The sequence below is a fragment of the Gavia stellata genome, chromosome 7 (assembly GCF_030936135.1).
Source record: "Gavia stellata isolate bGavSte3 chromosome 7, bGavSte3.hap2, whole genome shotgun sequence".
Classification (NCBI taxonomy): domain Eukaryota; kingdom Metazoa; phylum Chordata; class Aves; order Gaviiformes; family Gaviidae; genus Gavia; species Gavia stellata.
In genome coordinates this window covers 7,497,978-7,512,220 of record NC_082600.1, presented here as the reverse complement: position 1 = coordinate 7,512,220, position 14,243 = coordinate 7,497,978, and the positions used below count along the sequence as shown (strand labels likewise).

The 14,243-nt window shown below is 37.5% G+C and overlaps 1 protein-coding gene across 1 annotated transcript; it reads right to left on the bottom strand.

Annotated features, from left to right (window-relative positions):
* Positions 1–926: 926 nt before the first annotated feature.
* On the bottom strand, positions 927–13,565 carry PCNX4 (pecanex 4). Its single transcript, XM_059819562.1, has 10 exons — positions 12,855–13,565; positions 11,052–11,231; positions 10,446–10,960; positions 9,495–9,595; positions 9,224–9,346; positions 8,595–8,958; positions 5,720–5,823; positions 4,169–5,205; positions 3,421–3,607; positions 927–3,069 (listed from the first exon to the last, which is right to left on the bottom strand). The coding sequence occupies exons 1-10, from the start codon at positions 13,541–13,543 to the stop codon at positions 2,818–2,820; spliced, it is 3,552 nt and encodes a 1,183-aa protein (XP_059675545.1). The 5' UTR covers positions 13,544–13,565; the 3' UTR covers positions 927–2,817.
* Positions 13,566–14,243: the final 678 nt, after the last annotated feature.

The following is a 14,243-nucleotide window of genomic DNA, read 5'->3' as shown; positions in this document are numbered from 1 at the left end:
TGCTTTATGGTACATGAATGGGACAGAGCCAGCCTCCAGCACTTACGTTTTTTTGTAAAGGCTCAAGAAAGGGGGTGAAAAGCACCGAACGTTTGTTAAAAAATACTTTAAAACTGACCTTGTTAAATAAAAGTTCTCCAAAGCCATGATGAAAGTGTCTTATACTTACCTTTGTGTGCTGAACATTGCAATCTGTAAAGCAAGTAGATGCTGGTAAGAATTTAGTAAAGCTGGTGCACACAGCTGGTTAGAAAACATAGAGCAGTTCTCAGGGGTCACATGGGAAGATCAGGGGGCCCTGTTGTAAACTTGGTCCTCAATAGTCAATCCAGTACTAGTATTCCATCGGTAACCTGAATGACAGCATATATTATATGCTTATGAGAGCTGCAGACAAGACCAGGCTTGAAGGTGCTCTAAATTCCCGATAAATCAGAGAAATGCTCCAAAAGAAACAGGACACAGTTGAAGAGCATGCAATCAAACCACCATGCTTACCAGGGGCACTCAGCTGCACAGATTTGTGATACAGAACAAGAGGCTGTAACTGGTGGTTCTGCCAAGAAGAGAACCTACAGCAGGTTACAGAATATCATAACGTGAATCGGGGTCATGCTGTTGCAAAAGGTACTGGAATGTGCAAACTGGCCCAGTATGTTAAGGAGCATGGGGCTGTAAGTCATGCTGCCTGCAACAGTGGGGCCGGGAGGTTACAGAGCATTAAAGCCCAACTCTGCATTCCTGTGCACAAGCAGGAATTCTGTACATCGCTAACTGTTCCTCCATCTGGTACCAGCCAGGATTGCTGCTGGAACGCCAGTGTCAGTTACCAGCAACACTTTTTGAGAAGGCCAGGTACCAGATGGAGAGAAACAGGAAAGCAAGAGAGAAGGATCACAGCTCTCCATTTTTTTCCTCAACTAGTTTATTCGCTTTACAGAAGGCAAAGAATGAGGGCAGAAATCAGAACCATCTTCAAATAAAAGACTGCTGCTGCTGCAAAAAAAGGTCATTAAATTTTCTGTGACCATACAGTCAACAAGTATAAGAGGCTTACAGCAAGGCAGGGAGCTTTAATTAGATTTAGGAAAAACCCCAAACTTTCCAACTGCTGCAAGAACAGCAAAGAACTGGAGCAAACTACTTGAGTTCATGATAGTCCTGGTATTGAAAGTTTTAAATCAGATTAAACGTTTACCAGGAGTAGTTCCTTTTGAGGAGCTGAAATAGGTTCTAAAAGCTTGTTCCAGATCAGTTTCCATAACTCTGTATTTGCAGATACAGTTCACGGCCAAGCAAGGTGATTTTAGGTTATCAGCACTTTTGTTACTCATGCTCCTGCACACCAAACAATCACCTTCTAAAAGCTGCTGCCATTAATGTTCTGTGGGAATTTCATCCTGTAGGTTACAGTGTTACACCATGGAGTTTGAGAGGTGTGTCCTTAACCACTTCTGAATTCTGCTACAAGGTTTGCATATTTTTTTAAAATCATTTGTGGTCACTGATCAAAGGAACCACAGTCCTGTGACAAATTTCATCTAATACAAAAAGGTCTTAAATGTGAGGAGTAAGAGTAATAAACATGCTCCAAATTGTACAACTCCGGGTGTCCTAAACCAGTACTGATTCAGTTACAGAGCAGATCTGATTTAAATTGATTCTACAGGTTAAAGTCAGATACTTACCTACGCCCTGCTCAGCATATGCCAGCAGTAACAACACGGTAACTACTGACCTACAGAGAAAACACATTTACGTGCTAATGACTGGTGGTAATGAACAGGATAAACAAGCCACTGGAGAAACGACCCAGACCTGTTTTCAAGGAAACCTGTAGTATTACAAACCAATTGCCAAATTCTGTTCTAACCTCTGGTAAAGGCTAAAAAAAAATAGAAATTAATTCTGGCACAGACAGCTGGATTCCCTCCCCTCTGCCCCCATCATCATCAAGCTCTCACTGTATTTGTGGAAGACTGGTTAGTGATGTGGACATAGGTTGTGAACAACAACATATGTACATAGATATAAAATACATGGATAGTGGAAGAAGGAACTGAAAATTAATCCATTTGGACTTAAATTCCTTCCCTCCCCTAATTACACATGTCCACTTTCATCAGTAGGTCACACAGGTTATAATGTGTCAGAATGCACACAGTTTATATAAATTCTCTTCACCCCCAAAACAAGTACTTTGGTAAAAGTCGTCCCTTACAACTTTGTTAAAGCATAGCTGATAACTTACTACAACTAAGGAAGATCAGCTAAAGTCAAATATTGTAACAAATGCTAAAACTGAACTCAGTCCAATATAAAATGGCCAGAATAACAAAAAAAAAAAATTCACATAAATAGTCATATGTACACTTTGGTTACCAACTCTGCGGTTGACGGTACTAAAAGTGAGCTGTAACCTGACTGTCAGTGCAAGTCACCTGTCTGACTAGTAAAAAGAAAAAACAATATAAAAAAAATACCAGAATGCACCAAAAGTAGTTGATGATCAGAATTATGCTGCTCTTCTCGAAACCAGAGAAGAGAATTTCAGCATCTCCTGGCTTGTCAGCCACACAGGCAATGGTGCCTCACGTGTTCCAGCAGCAAGAAAACAGTTCAAAACTTCCTGCCTGCTGAAGGTTCTGGCTAGCCCCATTTCTGTGCAAATTATGTACGCTGGCTTGGCACTGCCATCCAACACCATCTTGAGAGTAAAATCTTATTTGTAATGTGTCAATGTAGCATGAGCCTTTGATTCCCCACATGCAGATGGAAAATACAAAAATAATAATAAAAAAAAGTGCTACAGACATTCTAGAACAAAGGCAGATGCAGAAGTTCAGATGAATAAATGGGGTAGCCAAGAGGCGGGTCCGCAGCTTGCACAGTAAGGTTTCGCAGAAGAACGGGGTGTGCCTGGATGCTGTAGCGTTCTTCATCATCATTTGTAGCATAAAGCAGCTCCCAGGACAGATTTGCCCACTGACCTCGGACAGCTTCGTCGTTAAGTTTTCCCACTTGTACTAACAATTCCTGAAGAGTGAGGACTCGCCCAGTGTAAATTCCCTTTAAGAACAAACAGATCAAAATGTTCAGTACATTCTCCGAGAAGATGCACAAGCACTTTGGTTACAAAGCACTAAATGAAGCTTTGGGGCTACATGCTATGAATATCGTCCCTTTAAAAATGGCAAAGTGTATAAACTAGTCTCCTCGGTTCAATTCTTCCATCTAGGAAGACAGTCAGGAAATATTGCTGCATCAGAAGAATGTGCTGTGATTTTCAACAACAGCGATATCAGCTCCTGTCTAGTGCAAACATAAACTTTGGTTGCACAGCCTTCGTGTTTTGGAACACAATTAAAAAAAAAAAAGCAGTGGAAAAGCACCTTGCTTACTAGTAGTTTTTCTTCTTACCATGTTTGGGTCATGCCCCAGAGAAAAAAGGTATGGCTTTTCCTGAAGAACTGCTTGCTGCCACTCAAGATCTGATACCAGTCCAATGTACCAATCGTTTTCATATTCTTCCAGATAGTTAACCAGCTCTTTGAAGTTCTCAACTGGACCCAGGCTTGCTTTGTCAACCATAAGTTTAAAAGTGTATCTGAAAGGTACAAAAAGCCATACAGTAAGTAGTGCAGCAGAAGACAGGAGGAAGAAAGCCTCTTCAGGCTAGAAAAGGCAGGAAGGCACCATCAAATGTTACCAAGCACAAGCAACTTTGTATGTTATTGCTTCTCAGCTGAGTCACTAGAAGTTAGTACAGGTATGCTGTCAGCTCACCCACATGTAAAACGCATTAGCTTAAACATCTTTCATTCACCTCAGACACTGTTACCGCTGCCTGATAATGGAAAGTGCCAAACATCTAACTCCATCACAATTCTCATAGATAATGGGGACAATGAAAACGCGTTGTTTTTTCCCCACTGAACACAGTGGATTTCCAGTGCTGGAGGCAGCTGCTGTGGGGAAGGGAAGAAGGAATCCCCGTATCAGTCTTCACTGCCTGGGGTTACAGGCAATATTTGTGTAGGAAGAAGCTATAAATATATGTAAATGATATGGTTTTAAGATGAACTACTCTTAGTGAAGTGATACTTACTTTCAAAGCACAAGACTTTCTATACCATTTTTATAATCTGAGGGAATATTTTTCTTTTACCTGAATGCTTTTAATGCAAGTTGGAATAGCTCCGGTTTGCCGGTTAGCCAGTCCAAACCAACAGACCATGGAATACCACCCGTGTATGCTCTGAACACATGGCTTGGGGCAGGCACAGTGTTATCCAGTCCAAACAGACCAAAACAACACGACAATACACCGTGGATGTATAAGTCTTTCAAAGCTTTATCTTTCATAAGGTCTTCAAGTAAATTAGAAGGCTTTTCTTTCAGATGAAAAAAGTCCAGCTGACTCAAAATGAAGTGGTACCATTCTTCTGGAAACCTCTGCCTCATTTCATTGACTTTGGAAGCAGGCAACGGGGCTGTTCTCCATTCTTCAGGGATGCTCAATAGCTCTGAGTAAGAGCAGCTAAATTCAATCTGAGGTAAAACTTCTTGCTGTTTCCCTCTGTCTACAGCAGGAAGCCCAAGCACAACAGCCCTGTATAACTTATCTTCTGGTGACATTTCTTGTGGGACACCTTGGCTCTGTGTTTCTACAGATCCTGGAATAGACAGGTGTACTTTTGGTGTAGTTCCCAACTGCCCAGGTTCTCTTCTGTCTTTCATTTTGCTGCTGGGTTCAAGATCAAAAATGTCACTATCATCAGTCCAGTCCTCAATTGTATCAACACTAAAGCTATCTTCTTCCCTCAGAGGCCTGGATCTTTCTACTGCACCGCTAATCTGATTTTCTGGAAATGACCCTTTTTTGTTCTTGTCAGCATTGCCCGGGCTTTCCCATGTTTTTGATTTTTTATAACAATACTGGACAAGCATCCATACAAGCACTTTAATGAAATCATCTTTCAGATGCTTTAAATTCTCATGAGAGTCAATTATTCCAGATAACACATTTCTGGCGTCGGAATACAGCCGCACAGGTAGAACAGTACAAGGAGTCAAAATGTGTCCAAAATGGTGATTAGGAGAGAGAATCTTTGTGTGGTCCTGATGTTCGAAGGCCATTTCAAAAATTTCATCAACTCTGTGAGCTTCAGCAGCATGACAGGATGTTTCCTGCAATTCTAATCCCTAAAGCATAAATGAAAACAATTTGGTTTTAGTCTTCACCAGTACATATCCTTAAATGCTAGGAAGCTGTTTTCTTGCAACAAAATTTTTCTGAACAAATAAAGATATGTTCCATTCTCAGTATTTCCACAACTGAACATACAAATCTAATAGTTATCTAGTTATCTAATAGTTATCTAATAGAGATAATAGTAATACCAACTAGCGATAATTATAATAGCAAAGCACTCACTACAATATTAGACACAGATCAATGACTTAAAAAAATAAATCTTTGCCTCACACAGATCTTATTAGCCAGCCTATTAAAGACGTTGTGTCACAAGCTAGATGATAAAAAAATTGCACATCTGATAAGCATGTCAGTTGCAAGACTAGTTAATACAGCAGTAACATTCATCTTAAAAAAATGACTGTAACGTCAGGTAAATCAGTTACATTGTTGAAATGTTATATAGCAAAATGTTTGCATGATTTCAAAACATTAATACGTCAGTCCTCAGCATGCAGTTACCTTAATGTTAACACCACAGTAAGTGAAGCCTTTTTCTAGCACCAATATCCACATCAGTCTATCCTGCAAACGGCACAAGTAATGTGATCCAGGTAGAGAGACACCTACACAAGAAAGAGACAAAACAAAAATTATGATATTACTGTGGTATTATATTGATGAAAACCTTTTCTACATGCCAACTGAGGAATTCAACTGCAAACACAAAGTATTTCCGCATCAACATCAAAATCAGTTAAAACTGGCTAACGAGTACCCTAGAACCTTAAAGGAACTAGCTGCAAAGCTAGATCTTGAAATTGTAGTGCCATCTTTGAAAAAGCTGTGGAAAACTGGGAAACCCTCACAGAACTGCAGGACTACAATATTCATACTAGACAGGGTTAAGCAACCCACCTGCAACTCCCTCTGTAGACACGACTTTCATGATTAAAGATCATCTTTGCCTGCATTTCCAAACGCACAGTTCACACTGATGTTATCTGGAGATTTAAAATTCTTACAACTGCCGAATACATTAAAGAATCACCACCTAGCACATGAGTATCTTAATGGCCCTACTTGCTGTGGAGTATGAAGTTTACTTGTTACGGAAGAAGTAAAAATGTAACTCAACAGGATTTGTTACCAACACTACCAGTTCCTAAATTGACTTGTCTGTATTCCAGAATGATTAGAAAATATCCCTTAGGATGCAAAATCCAGAGTGTAAATGATTCTGCTCAAGTGTCAGCTTATCAATGACATAACATCACACCCATTTTACAGATACATAAATACAGGAAGAGAGATAAAGATCTACATTTTCAAGAGCACCTGCTCATCTTTAAAGATTTGTGAATCAGTATCACACACATTGAACACTAACAGCAGATACAGTAGAAATCATCTGTAGTCTTTCTGAAGTACCTCTGTGAGTGTGTGTGTAATAAATCTGATCCCACTGTCTTAAGTTTGATATCACCAAAAATACACAAATTAAACTGGAATTTGAAAATCAAGTCCTGAACAACTTCAGATCACACATCAAATTAATTCGTACTCAAAAATCCCACAATTTGGCTTTCACTGTAAAAATTAGATGACACTTGTGTCCAAAAAATGGTCCTTTTTCTCTCTTCTACCTATTTCAATAAAAAAATGCAATGCCAAACTTCCTAGCAACTGGTGGTTATATTGTGTTTCTTTTAAGTTATAGCCGATTGTCAACTTCTCCAGTACAACAGTGCTGTTCTTAAGCATGACATTTGCTGCCAGTTTATGACCTCCTGCTGCTCTCACTCATGTCCAAGTGATCACTCACTTGCACAGAGAATTTTAGTTTTAGAATGTTGTAAGATGAAATCAGTGAAACCAACCATTAAGCTGTAGTTAAAATTTAACTAACCTTTTCTATTCCACTGAGCTAATGAAGTGCATTTTCTTGCTAACATTTTGCAAAGATTTTAATTCTTTTCTTGCTAGCTGTTAAAGCTACTAAAACTCCTTTACATAGAAGAAAATATGGTTTTAAATTAAAATAGAGACACACAAAGTGGTACCTCTTCATTTTGAACTCATCTGAGAACACCACATTTTTTCTTGCTTGAAGACAATCATTCACAGATTTTCCTATTAAAGAAGAGACTTTTTCCCCCCCTTAAGACTAGTGTTTTAAATTATTTAATCTGAGGCATACAAGCCACCACAGTCATGATGGCAATGGGGAAATATAGATATAAAAATAAAAAAATATGTATAGATATAAAACAGATACAACATATATAACAGATAGATATATAATATAAATACATCTTTTTATATATATATATATATAAAAACATACATAGGCTGATGCAGTAGACAAACTGAAGTGTCTCTCTTCTTTAGAGGAAAAAAGCTTCCTAGTTTTATTTTTTTAATACCTCTCTCTACACCAGTACTAAAAGTGCAGCAAACGTTTCCTAGTAGAGCACTTGCATACAGTCTTCAGAAAAGTGTGATTAAGGTTAACTTCCACTGTCTTTAAATATTAGTCCATTTTTTCTAGTCATAAGCCACCTTCTAATAGGCTTATATAAATACTTGCCTCTTGTCTAAAAGCAACGATCTTTTGATTGTTTAGGTTATACAAAGACTGTTTCTCAAGAAAACGAACTTGCAATTTTAACAGTCTGTCTCCAGCTGGGAAAAAGACTCAACTTTTCTTCACCTCTGTTTATATAATTCTGTGAAATACCCATCATGATGTCTTTCACAGGTTTTAAGACCACAAGTCCTGTTACAACCCTACCCTAACTGCCTGCACAAGATATGACGTTAAGTCTTATCAACTGGTCCTGTTCTCAACTGTTTACTGCTAGTTAGGCTACACCGTATATTTTACAAACATCCAGTCCATATTCACCATACCTAATTAACATCGCCAAATTATCAAAGTCACCTTCTGGATCCTGAGTAATGGGACTGACGCAGAGAAAGACACACACACACGCACAAAGACAAAGAGCAGTTTGACACACCTCTTTCTCTCCACTGACTGTCAAGAGAACTCCTCAATTTATTGCTTCCAGTTAGGTGGGATGAATGCACACCATCCTTTTTTGTTCAGTATAAAAAGATTAGGATTGATACCGTTTCATCACCATTTAGTTTCTCCTTATTTTAAAGATAATAAACTAGAATTATTTTCTTACAAGAATGTAAGAAATAGAGATGTATGAGAAGGATAAAAGTAATCACTTTTTCCTCAACTGAACAATCTTGGAATATCAGATTTAACCTACGCCATGAAATGTGGTTTAAATCAGATGCTACGATTCTCCTGTTCTCCAGCAAAATCATGTTTCCTAAAACATTCAGCTACATTCCTTCACTGTGTTGCTAGTGTACCTACCTAGGCTACCGGCTGCTAGTGCAGACTGCAGAGCAACAGCCAGACTCGGAACCATCTGCTGGTAGTACACCGTATCGGAGCAAACACACGCTGCAGCACCCACAGGTCCTGGCCAGCTTCGTACAGGCCTAGGAAACCCAATCAAAAATACCGGTAGCGTGAAGAGTGGAAGCAAGGGAGAAGAAAGGAGTGCAGAGATGGCGACGAAAGTCAGCAGGATCGGGAAGAAAACGACATTGAGGGTGATTAAGGTGGCGGTAGATTTGCGACGTTGTTTTTTCTCTGTCCACGACGTCAAAAGAATAGCTATGGCAAACTGCAACTTTGAGACAAACTGAAGCAGTCGATCCCGTAGGATACCAACCTGCAAAATACGTACAACAAGCACGTTTATTTGTATCCTGTATCATATCATATTCAGCACTGCCAAAGCTGTCTTATCTACAACAATTTTAAGAAAATGAAGCATGAGTAGTATCATTGACTGGTATTACAAGTGTATATCTTAGTACACAGTTTTTAGCTTCTATTTCCTAGGTCCTGGACTCTGTAATTCTCCAGTAGGGGAAGGCAAGGAAACAAGACTTTAAGTGACAACTATCTGCTGAAATTTACATTATGACAATTACCAGCAAAAGTCTGATTCCTGTATCAAGGCTCCTGTTCCACCAGAGGTCTGTATTAAACACCAACATTTGTGCTATTGACACAACCACTATGTCCAGTAGGGCATTTTCTGTATTCTGCCAGACCTAAAATAGAGATATGTCAGACATACTTTTTAAAATGTATTTATCTATCTCTGCTTTCATGACCTGGAATATTTCTTCCAAGTCACCTTAATACTTAAATCATGTAGAAGATAATTTCTTAGGCTAACATATTTAAAATTCAAATTACCATCCTAAATATTCTTGAGAATCCAATGCAAACAGACACAGAATGAAGATTTTGTAGCGAACGGTCTAGTGACAGGAATGCTATCATAGCAAACGGAGACACTGTAATTGAAATAAAAGAATCATTGATTTCCTTTCAAAAACATAATTAAAGTCTACAGAGGTAAGCAGTCTTATTGCAGAATGGAAATTTTAGCATGAAAAGAGAACTCTTCCCTTCGTTATTATGAACTCCTCTTTGTATTACACTTCAAGGATATCAAACAGCGTATTTGCACTAATGGTCCAAGATGGCAATCATTTATTTCAATATTTAGCTTTTACTTGCTATTACTTTTTCTGTTGTTTGTTTGTTTCCCCAAGAGAATGGGAATACTCAAATAAGTAAAAATAAACATAGGAAGAGCACTCATCAATCCACTTCCCCAAACTGATGCTTCTTTATGAAATTAAGTAATTTAGATCAAATTTTGGTTCCCCCAAACTAGATACAGTCGTCCCTAAACCAGGAGAAAAGAGACTGTTCCCTTTACTAGCAAGTTGTAAGAACCAAATATTTCGTCAGCTTGAAGACTCTCAACTCACTTTTGTTTCTGAGTACCTTTTAAAAAAAAAAAAAATCTACATGAGCCATTTTTTTCAAAAGTGAGTACTGATGTTGTAACTAAAATCCTTTAAAAGGCCTTGTTTTCTGAGCTGGAAGTTTAAAAAGCTCATTTTTTTAGGTTTACCCCTAAAAAAAGAAATAAATGAAAATCACTAATCACTTCCAAATATTCTGAACCAGTAATTTTGACCTCAAAGCACAATTTAGCAAAACATCAACAAGTATTTCCAGCTACTTGTTTTTTCTTAGTTCATTCATAGAATCTTGCACATACAGTAATTCTAGCGTTGTTTCAATCTTCCTACAAGCATCATCTAACAAACAACAGACAGTGCATATTCCTACCTAGTGTTAGTAAAATCCTCCTGACAACACCAACTTTCATTAGCCTTCTTTGCTTCTCCATGAACACAGTCACAGTCCTGACATCCTTTGGATAAAAGGGGTTTCGGAAGACTCCAAACAAGTACACTCTCTGAATCTCTCTAAGAATCCACATAATTATAAGTAATATAATCAGAATGTAACTCGCTATAGCCTGAGGACTGGCTTTGGAAAATGATGAAAAGCCTGCAAATTGATGCAGCAGGCTAGCTTCTATGAGAGCAAATGTCAATACAGTCAAATAAAAAATAAATTCCCTCCACCCAAATTGTATTCTAAGACCTCTGTGCATATTTTTAGATTTGCTGGAGGCTAAATGGCTGATCATGGTGTGTTTGAAGGCAAACGCAATCTCGCTTAGGTTAAGACTCAGTATGAACCCAAATCCAGTCATGAAGAGGATCACACCGAGAGTGCTGGGAATGAAATACGATGCTATTGCTGTTCCAGCAGAAATGAGAAACATTACTAATAACCTGTGAAGGAGAAAATAAAAAAGATTTGCTTGAAAAGAAAAAGGTTATAAACAATATTGATATATTTTACAATTATATAAACAACATTTACTTTGTGTTACTTGACATAGGTGAACCTCCTAGTCCAAACTCCAACAGTTGTTCCATTCCCCATAGAAAAAGTGCGTCAAGCGGGGGCAGAATTCCCATTGCCCATAAGAACGGCAGGAAAAGAAATATGATGTGCAAAATCTGGTTTGTCTGTTCTAGAATGGGTGTGTTGACAGCAAACCTGGATAAAAGAAGAAATGTATTTGACTTCTGTGAAGGAACTGGTGTGTGGGAAGACTTCTTGTTTAACCACTACAGCAAAACCAGAAGTATAAACATTACATATTCTATCTACAAAATCTCAAATGGTATCTTTTAAAAGGAAAAATAAGGACATAAATTTATGCTTGGGGCAATAATACAGTAATTAGAACATCAGAACACAGGATAATTTTTCATTCAAAAGATTTGAAGCCTTCAGATTACACAGATGAGTCAAGTGATGTAAGTATCCTAATTGTTTTGATACCATTGTGATAATACACTCAAGAAATATTTGTGCAAAAAGAAAGGTCCAAACCTGAATTGTTTAACAAAAAAATGCTAAGTATTTTTTCAAAATTACAGAAGCAAAACTTTATGCAGGTCCTAGACCCAAGATGTATGCGTTAACACTGAAAGAACTGGCATGTTGCCTGTACACCAGGAGATAAACTCTCTTTATGAATACAAAATGTTATTTTCTACATAAAAGTATTAAAATCTTTCTGTAAAAATGCAAAGATCAGTATTAGAAATCTGCATAAATTCTAAGCCATACATAGCTCACCAGCTAGCTAATTAACTTAAAGGTGGACTGCTGAGATGTTTGGGTTCTCTCTACTTCTTACTAAATAAATAAGTAAGCCTTAAAGGAATTTTGTCAGGAATTTAAAGAATGTCTGAATTTTCTCCTCAGAAAATTAGATAGAAGAATTTGGGATCCAAGACCACGTGTATAATCCTCATATTGTAACTGAAAAGGCAACTAGGGTAAATCATTAACAAAGACATCTCCAAGTTCAAAACTAGTAACATCGAACATGCTTTTTTTTAAATGCATTTGAAGTACCCCAACCATAAAATATGTACATGTGACAAAGTGATATAAATATCACCCGACAGGGAGAAAGAATGCATAAAGTAAATCTAAAAGCATCTTGCTTTAAGAGATTCTACAAATACTTTAGCTAAGACATTCTTCTGAAAAGTGGAAATATAAAAGTCTATTTGTAGACTGACATAGTTCTTTTGTATTACAAAAGCATTTAAAAATCCAAGTTCAAAATCCATATAACAAAGATACAGCAATGTTCACATTTGCTTAGCTGTTAGTTAAAACCAAATTCATTGTCCTTTTTTGCCTGTAATTTATAACCCTCTGCAATCACTTTGCAGAGATTAAATTAGAAAATATTCCAGGATGAAATACGGATATAAATCCAGCACTCCTGAAGTTTGCAGTGTTTAGATCTATGATTCCAGGTCAGGAACATGTTTTTTGAAACACATACTCTTTAAAAGGATGTTGATGCAAATGCTCTTGTACAAAACTACTGAAATTGACACTAGAAGATAATTTTAGCTGTCCCTTACTTAGAAACTGCTGTTCTTAATTTACATAGAATGCTATAAAAATTTAACAACCTTTTATGCACAGCGTAGAGCATCAATTTTTACCATATACTCTTCTAGCTTCTTTCTTTGGAGTTCCTACAGTTAAACCTCAAAATAATTTTTCCTCCAAAGAATCACTTCATCCTTCTCGTTAAAAATATATAGAATAACCATTACTTTAATTAGCTCAATGCTGTATTATGTTTACCTGTGTGCAAGATCCACTGCAATAAAGACAAAAATGTAGAAAGGTCTCATCAGAGCAGTGATTTCATAAGTATCCAGTGCTTGGAAAGTAGCTGTTTCGGTAGCTGTATTTATGATTAACGAATACTCCCCTATACATACAGTCACCCATCCAAATACAAAGATCATAACAGTTCCTGCAATGTTGCTGTACAGCAAGGTTATTCTGTTTGGCAGCAAATACCAAGTTCCCAACCCACACAATACCCCTGCCAGAAGGGAATGAAATACAGTGTTGATTATATACTTCTTGCCAGGAATAATAAATTTTACTGTCTCTGAACCTACACAGCTGGAAAATTCAAACTCATCTTCATCTGTTAGGGTATTCTGAATTTGCATTCTTTCTACTGTTACTGTTTTCTGTTTTGCATACAGATTTGTCATCTGAAGAATAAGTGCAGTTACAAACATCAGTCCTCCTGAAAGTGCTGCAGTATAGTAGTCTTTCATAACGCCTAACTGGTACAAAAGTGTTCCTACTCCTCCCAAAACCCATGGCGTCAAGAAAAGAATAATCTGATTCACATATATGTAAGGAGGGGCACAATAGCCTAATTTAAACCGGGGACCTCCCAGCACAGTCTGCGGAAAGCGCTTCAAGAAGAACTCCTGTTTGTAATCATTCAGCAGAGGTACATCTGGACCCATTCTTATTACTCAGGAATGCTGGATGAATATCATTTTTCCTGCAAGAGAACAGAAAGAAAAAGAAACATTACTGAATTTGGAACTCAGAACTTAACCAGGGAATTCTTCTTCCTATTTTCATTTACCAAGTTATAGTGGAATTCTGACATGTTAGTGTTCGTAGACATCATCCTAAAGCACTCATAGAATCTGCTAGAATACAACTACTAAGCAAACACCTAAAATGGAAAAAGACTATTTTAAAATAAAGAATATGTTCATGATCTAAAGCTTTAGGCAATAAATAAAACATATAATCTGTTCTTGGGAGATGATAAACCCAACTCATCTCCACACCAGAACACATTCCTAAAACTGAACTTTTTTTCCATCCGGTCTGATTCCAATCACATCTTGCCACAGACCTCTAATTCCATTTAATCCTGTTAAGGATCTCCATATACAAACAGAAGAGTCAGTAATTTCAGTGAATAGCCATATAAATGCAAGGATACAGTCACACCGAGGTCCCTGTAAAAATTAAAGCCTTATGAAATAAACTAACTAAAAAAAATAAACTAGTAGGAGCATTAAAAACTGTTTTCAACATCAGCATTTTTACTGTCCTCCCTACACAGCCTAGTTGCAGAACAGGGTGTCACTGTACTAAGCACTACACAAGACATAAAAGAAACAGTTCACTATCTGCTTCTTAAAACAT

Bases quoted from the DNA above. Each gene is read 5' to 3' on its own strand.
- PCNX4 (XM_059819562.1), bottom strand. From the start codon at position 13,543: ATGGGTCCAGATGTACCTCTGCTGAATGATTACAAACAGGAGTTCTTC. The intron at 11,232-12,854 runs GTAAACATAATA...TCTTTTATCCAG, and splicing joins GCAGTGGATCTTGCACACAG to GTTTGCTGTCAACACACCCA. The intron at 5,206-5,719 runs GTAACTGCATGC...TTTATGCTTTAG, and splicing joins ACTGTGGTGTTAACATTAAG to GGATTAGAATTGCAGGAAAC.